The sequence below is a fragment of the Gekko japonicus genome, unplaced genomic scaffold, assembly GCF_001447785.1.
Source record: "Gekko japonicus isolate JY-2015 unplaced genomic scaffold, Gekko_japonicus_V1.1 scaffold2484, whole genome shotgun sequence".
Taxonomy (NCBI): Eukaryota; Metazoa; Chordata; class Lepidosauria; order Squamata; family Gekkonidae; genus Gekko; species Gekko japonicus.
Window position 1 is genome coordinate 145,370 of NW_015161480.1, and position 15,459 is coordinate 160,828.

General features: G+C 41.9%; 1 protein-coding gene across 1 annotated transcript in view; it reads right to left on the bottom strand.

The window, feature by feature from the left end:
- Positions 1 to 1,504: 1,504 nt before the first annotated feature.
- Positions 1,505 to 15,459, bottom strand: part of LOC107125702 (protein kinase C epsilon type) — a gene marked incomplete at its 5' end in the record, with an annotated part of 54,737 nt that continues 40,782 nt past the window's right edge. The window contains one exon of the mRNA XM_015429154.1: positions 1,505 to 1,930. Coding sequence (XP_015284640.1) covers positions 1,784 to 1,930 — 147 coding nt within the window. The remainder of the gene's footprint in view (positions 1,931 to 15,459) is intronic.

The following is a 15,459-nucleotide window of genomic DNA, read 5'->3' on the forward strand; positions in this document are numbered from 1 at the left end:
GTGAGGTTTGGCAAGCTGCTTGACTTTGGGTGCCATTGGTAGGGAGTAAGAGGTGAAGGGAAGAATTCCCCTTCCTGGGTCTGCATTTCAGTCTGAAAAGTTGACAGCAGCAGATTGCTAGAATAATTTCATGGCAATCCAAAAACCACACACATTCCACCCACTTCTAACACTGCACTTAACGCTCTCGTGATAACTGTGGAAGTTCCATGCAATGCATGATACATGTCCATCACTGTGACACCCTCAATTGTGTTCCAATTAAAAGTTACAAAGGGCAAGGGGAACTTTGGACTCCTTTGGACTGAACCCCAGGAAGTAGTTCTTGATGTTAGCACACAAAGCTGTGTTTCTACCCAACTTGATACTGCAGGATTTTAATAAAAATAACTCAGTCTAAAGCTGCTAGTTTCAGCAGGTTAAAATATGGAGCTGGTGAAACAATATTTATCCTTTCCCCCATTATTGTAAGGTGATTTCATATCTCGCTCAAAGGCCACATACTAAATGTAAGCATAGATGCATCCACATCTAGAAGGAATCACTACTCACACTGCAGTTAGTTAGACAAGTATACGTGCATCCAAACATTTAGGCATGGTTTTGAACGGGTGGGAAAAGAGTTAAGCACTTTCTTCTCCTTTTCTCCAAATCGTAGCCTTCCAAGGCTGCTTTTTATTTTTTTAACATTTAAACATTTTTTGAAAGTCATGTTTCATTGGCATTCCAGTCTTATCCATATGTTACATCCTGTTAAAATCAATGGCAAAACATCCACTGATTTTAGATATATCCCACTACATCCTTGTACTACTGGTAAAACACTATGTTTTCTAACTCAGTACATACAATATATTTGTGGACAGGGCTAATCTGCAGTGCCCCCATTTAAAACTAACCACATCGGTCCCAACCCTTCTGCTTACATTAGGCACAACCCACAAGCTATACATACTTAGGCACTGCCAATAAATGGTGAACATGTGTAGGCAGGGGCATGGCAGCTCACTCACATGTGGCATGTGTTTTCGCCACACTACAGATTTTGCCCCTGTCCACAAATACATAATGTGCACCAGCCGTGTTGGTCTGAAGCAACAAAACAAAGTTTAAGTTTAGTGGCACCTTTAAGACCAACAAAGTTTAATTCTGAGTATAAGCTTTCATGACAAAAGCTTATACCCATAATTAAACTTTGTTGGTCTTAAAGGTGCCAACTGGACTTAAGCTAATGTGCTAAAACAGTACGTCTAATTTGTAGGAAAACTTTTGAGGTAGAAACAGCACCTCAAACATGAGGCAACTTTCCCCTCTGTTTTCAAGCAGTACATGTGCCACTGTGTGGTAAGATGATCTCTTGAAAACTCCACATCTTCAAAAACTTCATTTATTTGAGAGGTCGTACAACGTTGGAGGTGCATTCACTAGAGCACTGTTGTACATGAAAATGTAATCGAAAAATGATTTTCTGGTAACTATTTCCACTCCAAAAACGGTTGTCCGAATTGATCTTGATGGGGAAAAAAAATACAAAGTCTTCCTGGGATATATGAGGAATAAAAGAAAATTCTTAAATAGAAAAGAAGCAATAACAGCAATGTGTTACCTTTACAATTTCTAATACAAAATATTTTGCATTGCTTTGTGACATATAAATTATGAGTGCCTCCAGATCAAAGTATAAAGTGGGGGACATAGGCTCAATGTCAGAGAAATAATAACTGGAGGGCCTATTTAGGACCATGTCTTTCGAAGTCAGTCACTGACTGGTCCCACTGGGGTCTTACGGCAACAGTTCTTCTCCAAAATATGAGAAGCCTTTAAATTCCTCTTGGTTGATTTGCTTTATAATTGTGTCATCCACCGGCGTTAGTACTGGATCTTCTCGTGTAAAGTCTTGATCAAAGTTATTTACATCCCTTTTGGTTTTCTGAGGAAGAAAAGCAGAACATTATGGATGAGAGGTGGTGTCATGCTAACAACCAAAACATACAAATGCAGCTTTGTGAGCAGTGTGAGACTGAGTTTTCTTGTTTGGTTTCTGAAACAAGACAAAGTTTTCTGAAATGATATAAGGAAAAGGTACTTCACAGACAAAGATGACCAGGCAAAATCACAGAAGCGAAGAATGGTTTGGGAGAAGTCAGTTGGCTTTTTACAGAGAAGCTGGAAGTGACATGATGACACAGCATATTGTTGACGTCATGATATTACACAGCAGTCAGAACTGATGTATATTTAGGTGAGCAGTTATTTTGAAGAAGTACGACATGACTTCAAAAATGTCTTCTCTAGAAATGATGTCACAAACTGATAAAAGTTCTTCTGTGATGACAAGAGGCCAAGGGAAGAACCTACAATGAAGTACACACTGTGGCTTTTAAATCTCTTGGGCTGCGGTCACACAAGCAGTTTGTCATGACATACTAGTGTTACCTGTGTGGATTTAAAGGGCTCGATCAGACAAAATCTGCCTTCTGTGGCCCAGCTGTCGGCAGCCCGTCCCGCTCTGCATTAGAACTGGAGTAATCAGGCACCAGGGAAAGTCCAGTAGTAAGAGATGGTAGCGTTTCCACTCCGTTTTGTCTGACATCTGAACTCTCCTGGCGTGAAAGGAACGGTGAAGGGAAGTGTGAATGGACACTTCCATCTCATTCATGGGTTGCGGAGCTAGCTAATGGAACCAGTTGTTCGGTTATGCGCTTATGTGCAATGGTGACTTTAAAAAAAACCTCCCACCAGCACAACGTGTCCTATGGCTGACACGCAATGCTACTGTGAATGCTTGACCACAGGATGGCAGAGCAGGTAACCTGCAGCAGAATGTGCTGCCTGGTATGCCCCACAACTCTTTAAGCCAGTGCAATTAGAAGTGCCACCATATTGCACCAAGCCGCCAGTGTGACCGCAGCCTTAGGGGGCTTCCAGGAACTAGTTGTGGTAGTATTTTTGTAGCCTGTTATGAGTTTGAGAAAGCAAACCCTAGAAATGTGATATTTGATACAATTGTAGGCTTATCAGTTTTTCTAGCATGACATGGACAGAACTGATTAGTAGGCATAAGGACAAAACAAACAACCTTTGGATAACTACCACAGTTTCCTTTGGTAGTAGGAGTGAAATGAAGTCATATGATTAAGGTTCCAGTCATTAAAACCATATGTTTAAAGTCCCAGATCAATAGGGCTGAAATAAACATGGGTAAAAAAATATCAAGCAAATTCTCCAAATATGTTACTTTGCAAGCATTATACATTTCTACCTGGATCAGATGTGTGAGTTTGTTTTTGCATGAGACCTGGAATCACCCAAGTGTCTTAAATGTAATTAATTAATTTAACTAACTGAGCCACAAAGAATTGTATCTTTAATGTAATTAAGGATCTTTAATGCAATTAATTGATTAAACTCATTGAGACAAAGAAAGGTGGGATATAAATATTTTAATTAATTAATTTAAAATCTGCTGTTAAAGGTTCAGAACAAGACAGGGGTCTGTTTTTATTTATTTATTTTGATTTATATCCCACCCTTCCCACAAGCAGGCTCAATGCAGGTTACACAAGTCAACTCAACAAATGTAGTGACTATAATATACAATAAATAGGCTTAAATGGTTACAACAGAATAAAACAATCCCAAAACAGCCTTGGTTAGGGCTTCAGATGGTTGAATGATCACCTTGTAGATGATGCTGTGGTGGAAACAGATTTTTTGTGTGTGTTTGCCTGTGTTTTTTTTGGTGACAACTCTAGCACACTAACCAAGAGAAATGGACCCTACAATTAAGCAGTAGCCATTTGTTGCTAGTGCAGCACCTGTCTGAAGAGAAAAGAGGACTTCACTGCCTCTTAGTGGCTGAAAATGCTGTTTAGAGTACATGGAATGCAATCTCGGTACTAAAAATGTGCACCTACTGACCAGATCTTTAATAACATGCCTGGATTGCACTCTTCCCAAAAAGATCAGAGAAAAGCAAGTTTGGGAAAGACCACATTGTGGATGAATGCAGCGCAAGGTATTTTGGATGCTACCCACCCAAAAGGGGGTGGCGGCGGCTCCAGATTGGAAGCTGAAGCAATTGTACACTTCCATGTGGACAAGCAGCTCTTGTTACTCTGTTAAGGTGCCACCAGACTTCTGTTTGTTTTTGCTGCAGCAAAGCCCTCTAGAATGATCACTTCAGGTACTTTGCAAAACACATAGTGACAGTTACACAAGAAAATATGGGGCTTTACAAACAGCAAGCAAATAGTAGTCTGCAACATAGTGAAATGAAGTATTGCTGATTTAAGGGGGCATGCTTTGTTATACATTCCCACAATCTTTAAAGTATCAATACCACATCAATCACTGGAGGGAAATAATGTTAAATATGTAACAAAGATACTCTAGAACACAGTCAGGATACCAAGCTTACAACTAACACTAACCTGATTATATTTTAGTATCTAGTGCTCTCAATGCATAAGAACAAAAGAAGTATCCTGCTGGATCAGACCACTGGTCCATCTAGTCCATCATCCTGTTTCAACCAGTGGCTATCCAGTTGCTCTGGAGAGCCAACAAACAAGGTATACTAGTCAAGTCATTCCCCTGAGGTTGCCTCCAGGGTTTACTGACTCTGAATATAGAATTTAATATATGGAACACGGAAACTAAAAGACAATCAGTTTAAAATGTAATGTTCATTATGGTCTCTGTGGCTTTTAAAATTTGATAGGCTAGAAGTCAAACTGTTCTTAGAAGCAACTGTGAAATACCTACAATCAGACACATCAGTTTGAGTCTGTAGCAATTGTCATCTCTATTGTTGCTGTTTTCTGGCACTGTATTATGGATAAAGCAGTTTTTTAAAAAAATTGACACTGAACCAAAGGTATAAACTATTGACTTCTCATGAATGCTTTCCAGTTTCTTTGGTGTTTTTTTGTAGAGCACATCTGCACTACAAAAACATCAAGATATTTGTCATGGGTTCCCCAAGGAATCTTAGGAAATGTGATTTCTGAAGTTGCTAAGAATCCCTAGCCCCTTCAGAGAAGTATGATATCTATAGATTCTTCCAGCCACAAATATCAGTTAAAATTTTATTGGATATTTTTCAGAAGTGGGAGAAGCAAGGTCAAGAGGGAGAAAAACTGGGGTGGGCAAAAGTGGGAGGTAGAAAAGACCCAGAATGCAGAAAGGGATCCTCAAGGGGGAATGGAATTTGACCTTTTCCATGAATCCCTGTACATCCCCTACTAGTATATATTGATGTTACATTTTTTCATACATAATGCTGACAGACATATTTAGATGACTACCACCATTCATAAGTATATCTCTACATTTTGGGACATTTACAAATTTCAGACATTCACCACAATCCCCTCAGATGACACACAACAGTATTTACCACTGGAACAGTGCCATCCTAAGGAGAGTGACACTCTTGTAAGTCGACTGAAGTCAATGGGCTCTGAAAAGTGTAAAATCTGCCTTGTATTGCACTGGACATTTTTCCAATTTGCTGGAGTAAACATTTTCATAGGGTGTAGAGGCATTTTCAAGGAATACTGAGGTAGCAAGAGTTCATATTTGTTAATAAAGCTATATGTTTAATTTGACTGGATTCCTTTTCTCGTGGGTCATGTTTGACTAGATTTGCAAACCCATAGGTAAGGATATATGCCCTTTCATTTTGTATGGGGTCATACAAGAACAATATTATGATGGTGACTGGAAGCCCCAGATACTCTAATAACTATACAAATATATTAATAAGAACATAAGAGAAGCCAATGTTGGATCAGGCCAATGGCCCATCCAGTCCAACACTCTGTCACACAGTGGCCAAAAATACCAGGTGATATCAGGAGGTTCAGCCGTGGGGCCAGGACACTAGGAGCCCTCACACTATTGACCCCCCCCCAGCACCAAAAATACCGAGCATCACTTGCCCTGGAGTCCCTATCTATACCTTGTGGCTAATAGCCACCAATGGACCTCTACTCCATATGCTTATCTAATTCATCAGAAAGTATAATTATAAATTCCACTGTGCCCAGAGAAGAATGTTGTGAAAGATGGTCTATTCTCACTAATAGGAATGTTTTCATTAGAAGATACAGTTGGGGGTAGGGGGACAAACCAGTATGAAATTTCCACAGCAGAAACTGCTGAGTCCCAGTGTTAGACAAGTGGCTTCTTGTCACTCTAGGATATACAGCACAAATGTAATGACTGCTAAATTTCTGGGCCAGGGGAGCACAAAGCAACTCAGAATAGGACTTGTGGTGGTGGGAGAACAGTGTATGCATACATATTCCAAAATACTATCAAGCTGGTTGGCTGGGTGGGGTGCATGTGCCTGGAGGTGTAAGGTATGGTGCCTGAGGGTGAGCAGCTTGCTTTCTGGGCAATGCTGGTTAACTGAGTGTTCTGGATAATTAAGTATCAGATAACAAAACTTTTACTCTAATATTTTATTCCGCATATTTTGTGGAGCCTTCGAATTATTCAGAAACCTCTGTCTTGTCTGTGGGCAGATGCATTATTTCCACAGCAGAAACTGCTGAGTCCCAGTGTTAGACAAGTGGCTTCTTGTCACTCTAGGATATACAGCACAAATGTAATGACTGCTAAATTTCTGGGCCAGGGGAGCACAAAGCAACTCAGAATAGGACTTGTGGTGGTGGGAGAACAGTGTATGCATACATATTCCAAAATACTATCAACTTTCAGGGGGGTTTCCTGTTGAAAGCAGTCTTGGGTATGTGGGCAATTAAATAGGACTGGTAGGAACCCCCTCCCTTCTGCTTCATGGTTGAAGGAAAGGAGAAGAGTTAGAGGCAGAGCATGTGTTTTAGATGCAGAAGGTCCCAGGTCCAATCAATGGCATTTCTAGTTAAAAGAATCAGGTAGTAAGTGATGTGGAAGATGTTTACCTGATACTTTTGAGAAGCACAGCCAGAGTAGCCAATACTGACTTTACTTGACCAATGGTCTGACTCAGTATAATGCAGCTACATGGTCATAACCCTTATACTATCTTGGATGGATGAGGGGATTAGGACTGGGAAATGTGCACTTCATGGTTTACATCTCCAATCCCTAATCTTACCCTCTAGGATAATAATTCCACAGGAGTATCTATGTTAGTCTGTAGCAGCAGTCCCCCAGTGGCACTTTAAACATCTTACATCAGATGAAGTGAGCTCCGACTCATGAAAAAAATATACCAGAATAAATTATGTTAGTCTTCAAAATGCCACTGGACTTCTGTTTAATCTCACCCTGTGTGGTGTTATTCTAAACCTGACCTTCAGCTTCCCTTTCTCCTTGTTTTTGCTTAACTAATACTGTACTGATCTCAATATTCTGTATCCCCTCAGTACAATGATTACATTCAATCTAGCTGGGCCTTCTTTAATTTGAAATACAGTAAAATCTTTGTCTTGCTCTTGTAAGGAATGGGCATTGCCGGTTAATCCAATATGCCAGATACTCAAATTTATTGCTCAGCACTGGCTCCTACCTAGAGGTATTAAGCTGGTTGGCTGGGTGGGGTGCATGTGCCTGGAGGTGTAAGGTATGGTGCCTGAGGGTGAGCAGCTTGCTTTCTGGGCAATGCTGGTTAACTGAGTGTTCTGGATAATTAAGTATCAGATAACAAAACTTTTACTCTAATATTTTATTCCGCATATTTTGTGGAGCCTTCGAATTATTCAGAAACCTCTGTCTTGTCTGTGGGAAGAGGCATATATTCAGTCAGTAGTAAGATAGTTCACACAGTCAATTTTGATGATATTTTCTATGAGGATCTCAATAATTTTCACAATTACAGCAAGACATTTTTTCAGAATTGTTGGCTAGGGGTCACAAAAAAAAATCCAGTATTTTTCAGGTTTGGGTATGCTGAACTCAAATCTAAGTACTGGTATGGTATTCGGATTCAGGAAATATTCAGGAAACCTGATTTTTTTCCAGCTCCATTATACCCTATGTGAACCATTATAATCAATGGTCCCCATAGCGTATAATGGAGAATCGATCTGGGGCTCTGGAGAATGTGTTTTTGAGGTCGAGTCACCAAATTTGCAACATAGGTGCTGGTTCCTCTCCTAAAAAAAAAACACAAAAAAACCCAAAAAAGTTTTTCAAAAAGATTGAACCAAGGGGGTACAATTTTATGGCTCCAAAGGCAATTACTTCCAATGGAGGAGGAAAAAGGTGTTTAATGTTTCCTAACCTTTGAAAATGTACATATTCAGTCAGTGGTAAGATAGTTCACACAGTCAATTTTGATGATATTTTCTATGAGTCAGGATCTCAATAATTTTCACAATTATAGCAAGACATTTTTTCAGAATTGTTGGCTAGGGGTCACCAAAAAAATCCAGTATTTTTCAGGTTTGGGTATGCTGAACCTGAAAAATATTGGTATTTTCCAATATTCTCAAATCCAAGTACTAGTATGGTATCCGGATTCAGGAAATATTCAGGAAACCTGATTTTTTTCCAGCTCCATTATACCCTATGTGAACCATTATAATCAATGGTCCCCATAGCGTATAATGGAGAATCGATCTGGGGCTCTGGAGAATGTGTTTTTGAGGTCGAGTCACCAAATTTGCAACATAGGTGCTGGTTCCTCTCCTAAAAAAAAAACACAAAAAAACCCAAAAAAGTTTTTCAAAAAGATTGAACCAAGGGGGTACAATTTTATGGCTCCAAAGGCAATTACTTCCAATGGAGGAGGAAAAAGGTGTTTAAAGGGATCACGGTCCCTTTAACTGACTTCTCCAAGTCATGCGACTCTGCGACGAGTGAACACCAATGGCATTTAAAGGGCTCACAGTCCCTTTAAACATCTTCTCCGAGTTCACCCAGAAGGTGTTTAAAGAGACTGTAAGCCCTTTGAGTTTGACTATATGGCAATCCCGAAAATCCTGATTATTTTTGGGATTTTCAGGGCTTGGCCATTTCAGATGTCTGAACAATAACCCAAATCTATATCTGGCTGAAACAATATCAGGAAAATATCAATAAGGTATTTTTCAGATATTTTTCGGCATGGATTTAGCTGAAAACATACTCCTATTGTTGGTTGTGTTCTATTTCTGCATCCAGCTGGCATGTGCCCTTAAGCCCCACTTCCTGCACTGTCTTGACTGGAAGTTAGCTCTGCAGACCTCTGTCTTCTTATCAGCTTTAACTTTACCTTCTTTGAGGATCTAACAGCAATCAAAAGAGAGTATTGTAAAGGAAATGCCCTAGCCTCTTCCCTTTCATCTGCCTGCTTCTATGCCAGGAAACATGCATATGCAGGCCTCAGTTCCTGCCGGAGCACTGCTCCGGCAGTCAGAAGCCCAGGGGACGGGCACATAAGCCCCGCCCCCTGCTCCCACCAGCCATCAGTTGGGCAACCGTGGGGGGCTGAAATGTTACCTGCCTCCCTGAGCCCCGGGATGGTGGCCTTGGACTCGTAGGGGCAAATTCTACCTCTCGCGTGAGAGGTCATTCTGGATCCCCCAGCTCTCCTTAGGGGCTCTTTAAAAAGTTATGGCTGCTGTGACGCCCGGGGGGGGAAAACGTTCTCCCTCCTCCCTGAGCCCCCCAAGTGGTGGCCTTGGAGTCGTAGGGAGCAGTGGCGCAGGCGGTAAAACGCCTGCTGGTAACATCAGTGAACAGCTGCTACAGCTGTTCGAGACCCACCGCGGCCAGGGTGAGCTCCTGGCCCTAGTCCCAGCTCCTGCCCACCCAGCGGTTCGAAAGCAATTAATATAAGCGAGTAGATGAATGGGTACCTGCCCTTAGGTGGCAGGGGGCACCCTCCCCATACGGGGGTGTGTGGCAGGAGCAGTAGAAGCGACTGCAGCAGTGACGGTGGAAATGGCGGCGATCAGCTGCGACGCCCATGGGGGGGGGAAACGTTCTCCTGCCTCCCTGGTGGCCTTGGACTTGTAGGGGCAAATTCCACCTCTCCCGCGAGAGGTCATTCAGGCTCCCCCAGCTGTCCTTAGAAGAAGAAGAAGAGAAGAGATTGGATTTATACCCCGCCATTCACTTGGCGTCTCAGAGTGGCTTACAAACTCCTTTCCCTTCCCCTCCCCATGACAGACACCCTGTGAGGTGGGTGGGGCTGAGAGAACTCTTACACAAACTGCTCTTTTTCAAGGACAGCTCTGCCAGAGTTTGTGCACGTGGGGGGTGGGGCAAAACATTTCCTTGCCTCCCTGAGCCCCGGGGTGGTGGCCTTGGACTCCTAGGGGCAAATCCCACCTCTGGTGTGTGATGTCCACCTCTCGCGTGTGATTCCACCTCTCGCAAATTCCAGATCATATGTGAGAGGTCATTCTGGCTTTCCCAGCTGTCCTTGGGGGCTTTTTAAAAAGTTGTGGCCGCCGGTGCTGTCGGCGGCAGCTGCAATGGCCACATTGGCAGCCGGGGAGGAGCGGCGGCGAAATGTTCCTCCGCCTCCCTGAGCCCCAGGGTGGTGGCCTTGGACTCGTAGGGGCAAATTCCACCTTTCGTGCGAGAGGTCATTCTGGCTCCCCCAGCTGTTTTTAGGGGCTCTTTAAAAAGTTATGGCCCCCGCCGCCGCCGCTTTTGGCGGCAGCTGCAACCACCCCTGGGGAGGACTGCTGAGTTGCCCTCCCCGCCCTTTTCAGGATCCGGGCCTAAAAAATGGCCTGCAGAGCCGTCCCCCTCTTTTTTCAGGCGCTCTCCCCTCCTTTTTCAGCCTCCCCGCTAGAACACCGGGCTTGAAAAACGGCCAGCCAAATGTCAATTTCGGCCCCATTATATCCTATGGGCCATTAAAGTCAATGGCGAAAACATAGGGTATATTCTGGTGGCTGGAGGGGAGGGAGTTTGAGGGAGAGGCCCCAAACTCGCAGGGTAGCTCCTGGACCCTCTCCCCAAGATACCAACCAAGTTTGAAGAACATTGGACTAGGGGTCCAATTCTACGGGCCCCCAAACAGGTAGCCCCTATCCCCATGTTCCTGAAACATGGGGCCGAACTGTGGGAAGCCGATTCAGATCAGAGAATCTGATTCGGCCCGCAGCAGCCTGAAAGGGGCCCGAATGGGCCATTTTCGGGGGTGCATTTGGTTCAGATGAACCGAATGCACATCCCTCCAGCAGCCAGCTTGCTCGGGCTCTCTGCAGCCGCGGGGATCCTGAGCAAGCCAAGGAAGGGAAGGTGGTTTAAACCGCCTCTCTTTTCGTCCAGCAGCCGGCTTGCTCGAACTGCCCGAGCAAACCACGGGAAGGGAAGGTGGCGGAGCAGCTGGAGACATTAAGCCTCAGCTCCACAAGTAATGAGCACTCAAGCCCTGCCCCCAGCAGTTTTACATATATTTATAAAGTGTAGGAATTTGGGATTTTTGCTGGAATTTCTTAATTTATTTGATGAAACTTTCTGCCAAATGTGAAAAGAATGCTGTACACAACGCAAGCCTTTTATTTTAAAATATTCTGTTTTATTTAAAAATATTTTAGACATAGGTATAATTTGTAACCTCTCAAAAATTTTACAATCCCTTTAAGGAAAAATCCATGGTGCAATGTCAGGTTTGTGTTTAAGCTGTATTTTTTTATTACATGTAAAAGTGATAAAAGATCACCCTTTCCAAGTTTATGTATCAAAGTCATATGCATATTGGTAGAATAATAACATGTTTCTTGAGGCACCCAAATAAAGTGGCCATTAATACTGTCAGGCTCATAAAGATAAGATTCTTCCTGTATTCTAACACAGGCAGACCACCAAAACGCCACATGAGGGTGGTTTTGTATATTAACGCAAAGGAAAAAAATCTACTGACATTTTCCCTAACTGTCCAATAGTAAGATGCCAAGTGCAGCTATGTGAAATTATTTCTGATTTTAACCTGTGCAGCTAAATTGAGAATTTGTATATTAAATTGTTATACCTTAGTCATGTGAAGTTCAAATCATCTATATGAACATAAGAAGAGTCTTGCAGGATCAGACCATGGGTCCATCTAGTCTAGCATTCTGTCTCACACAGTGGCTAACCGGTTCTCTGGAGATCCAGCATCAGGGCATAGAGGCTGAGGCCTTCCCCTGATGTTGCTTCCTGACACTGATATTTACAGGTTTACTGCCTCTGAAGGTGGAGGTTCCCTTTAGTCACCATGACTAGTAGCTATTGACAGATCTATCTTCCATGAACTTGTCTAATCCCCTTTTAAACCTGATAATGTTCTCAGCGTTGACTGCATCGATCCATTGGCACAGGTTTTCTAATACAAACAATACTCCTATGTGTTGATGGCGTACCATCATGTGATTCTAAAGCAGTTCTAGCATGTGGAATCTTATTTTGTACTGTGGCAAATTCTGTGGGCCTTCTTCCATCTCTTGCGGCTGTTCGGCTTCTACTTGGTTTTTGTCTTTTTCCATAATAAATCTAATACATTTTCTAGTGCTTCCCATTGTACTGTTTATTAATGTATGTACCCAAATATGTCTTGTGCATCCTCTTTTCCATACTTTTGGCATTTTCCTGCCTTTTTATTATGCCAGCATCTGAATGTAAACTACCTTAGCTCCCATAAATAACCCCCAGTCTATCATACAAAATTTCTATACATGGTAATCTATCTTTACTGTAAAGGTAAAGGTTCCCTTGCTCGAAAGCCAGTCGAATCCGACTCTAGGGTTGCGGTGCTCATCTCCGTTTCAAAGCCGAAGAGCCAGCCCTGTCCAAAGACGTTTCTGTGGCTAAACACCAAGGCGCACGGAACGCTGTTACCTTCCCACTGAAGTGGTACCTATTTATCTACTTGCCATTTCTTGCTTTCGAACTGCTAGGTTGGCAGGAGCTGGAGCTAGAGATGGGAGCTCACTCCGTCATGCAGAACCCGGGTCTCGAACTGCTGAACTACTGACCTTCCACAGCCTGCAGTTCAGCGTCTTAAGCACTTGAGCCACCGCAGCTCCTATCTTTACTGTATCTATGACTATATAATTTCAATTTTATTCTCAGTCTATTAAATAAATGTTCCTTTCCCTGCATTCATTTTTATTTCCTACCCCTCCATGATTATGGCACTCTGTTTTGGACTGTTAATGTCTAGTGGGTTGACTTTTGTTCTGTTTTATTGTCAGAGGGGTCTATTCTTTGTTGGACTTCTTAAAGATTTCTCCCACCTCTTTTAATGTTATATTTAAAAACTGCTTCTTTCTGCTTCCTCTCACCATACTGTATGAACTTTCTACATTGTTACTAACATTTTCTTCTATTTACTATATATTTTTAAATATCTCTTTAGTCTGTTTTTGAAAATGCATGAGTCCACTTCAAATATATTCATTTGCTCACCAGATCAGTCTTTATTACACTGTTATTTGAGTCTGGTAATTGAAGACAAGTTGAATATGTCCTTCCATATTGCCACTTTTGTGTGTGAGGAATTGATATATGAACAGCTTTTTAAATACAAGACTTGTCCCACTGAATTTATTCTATTACATTTTAAAATGTTCATTTTCTTCAATGTGAGCACTTAAGTTTTTTTCCTAACAATGTTTGGGTTTTTTGCATTCATATCTTTCATTATTTTTACTTAAGTTACTATACTTTCCTTTCTAACAATAGCTAGTCTGCAAAATTGGACACTTTATTTGTGGTTTTCTAACTGCCAGTGTCTTTGTTTTCTTCCTTCCATACATGTGACATATTTTCATATTTATGCTTTTTATAATGTTAGCTTCCCTCCATTTCCATGTATTAGTATGATTTTGATCCTTTTTTATGGACCACTTACTATCTTACAGTATTTTGCTATTTTTCTCCTTTCAGAAATTGGTCTGTAGAAATCTGCAATGGTTGTGAAGAGAATTACAGTTTTTTAGGTCAATTGTCTTTCACTTTCTCCCCACTGTCTGATTTGCATTGCACTCAGCCTTTCAATTCCTCACACCCTGACATTTAAGGAAACCAGACAAAATAAGAAAAAGATGAAAAATGTGTCAGGACAGAGATTCAGAAGAAGAACAGTTTTGCCACATACTTTTGAGGGTCACCCTGTCCTTACTGTGTATTTACCTGTACACTCCCTGTACCTGTTTTGGCAACTATTCCATTCAATTTACTAATATGAGGAGAGAAACTGGGTGTTCATGAGGAATCAAGAAGAAGGGGGGCTGTACAATGAGGTCTCTCACAAGAAGATGGAAGGAGGTTCTGCCTTCTTGGGGGACTCACCAGGTATGCAAAAAATGAGCTTGTATATTAACTTAAAGGGAAAAAAACACAACATGACTGTTTGGTACTGAATATGGTCAGCAGGCTTGGAATGTTACGACTTACAGGTGAAAACAGGAGGGGGAAAACTCAGATTTGGGCAAAATAGCACCCACCACTGGCTTGGACCCAAAAGAGGCGTGTCTCTCATTACAATGTTGGGATAGACTAGCAGATGGTTTTCAAGTGAAAAAAAAGGAAACTGAACCTCCTCTCTCCAGGTTTATATGGATCCTGTTCCTGCATGTTTTTATTCAGAAGTAAGCATCACTAAATTCAGGGGGATTTATACTTAATGGAAGGGACACCCCTGCCTCTTTCACAGTTCCTTACAGGTCAGTCACTTGTTCCTATGAATTCAGTTTAACATATTAGTATAGGTACACTGTCAATCTCCTATAGAATGCACCAGAGTGGTGTGTCTGTTAGCTTTCCAATGAAATTCATTCATACCTCAATTCTGTTAATCCTACAGAAAGAAATGGTTGTCCACACATGACACCAGCATTTTCAGCATTTGCCTAACCAACACAACACTATTGACATGGCCATATTTCTGACAAGTACCTCAGGACTGCTTAACTGTTCTGAACCAGCCATCATGACAAGGGTTAACTTGACATCTGACAAGTTTTACAAGTGATGAGGGCAACAAGGACTCCAGCATAGATAATCTCTTCCTTACAAAAGCAAAAGTGCTACTCCATCAGGCAGGTAGACTTCTGCAAGTTATTTCAATGGCAATAATTGCTCCCTTCTTTGAGTTGTAATGAATCTTAATTGCAAAAAACTTCTGAGGGCCAATATAACTAAAAACAGGGTACAAATTTAATGCACGGCTATCATTTCATAACTCTAACTAATAGTATCATCCAGCTGCCAGCATTTGGAAATTTCATACCCATTTATTCAGTCACTCTGTCCCATGTGTTTCCATTTAAAAATGCATACATTTGTGAAATGCCCCGTTGGCGAACCATAGTCTGTCACAAATTTTTAACTGACTTGCAAAATGGTTCAGTTTGTGAGGTGGTAGAATGCCCCCCATGTGCTAGAGACACCAAACTCACAGGGGATCGCTGGTTGACACTCCTCTATCTGTCCTCCAAGTTTGGAGAAAACTGGATTTATGGGGTTTAAGTTATCCCCCCCCCCCCCCAAGAAGGGGCCCTCAGGAAAGTGTTTTCTGGTGAA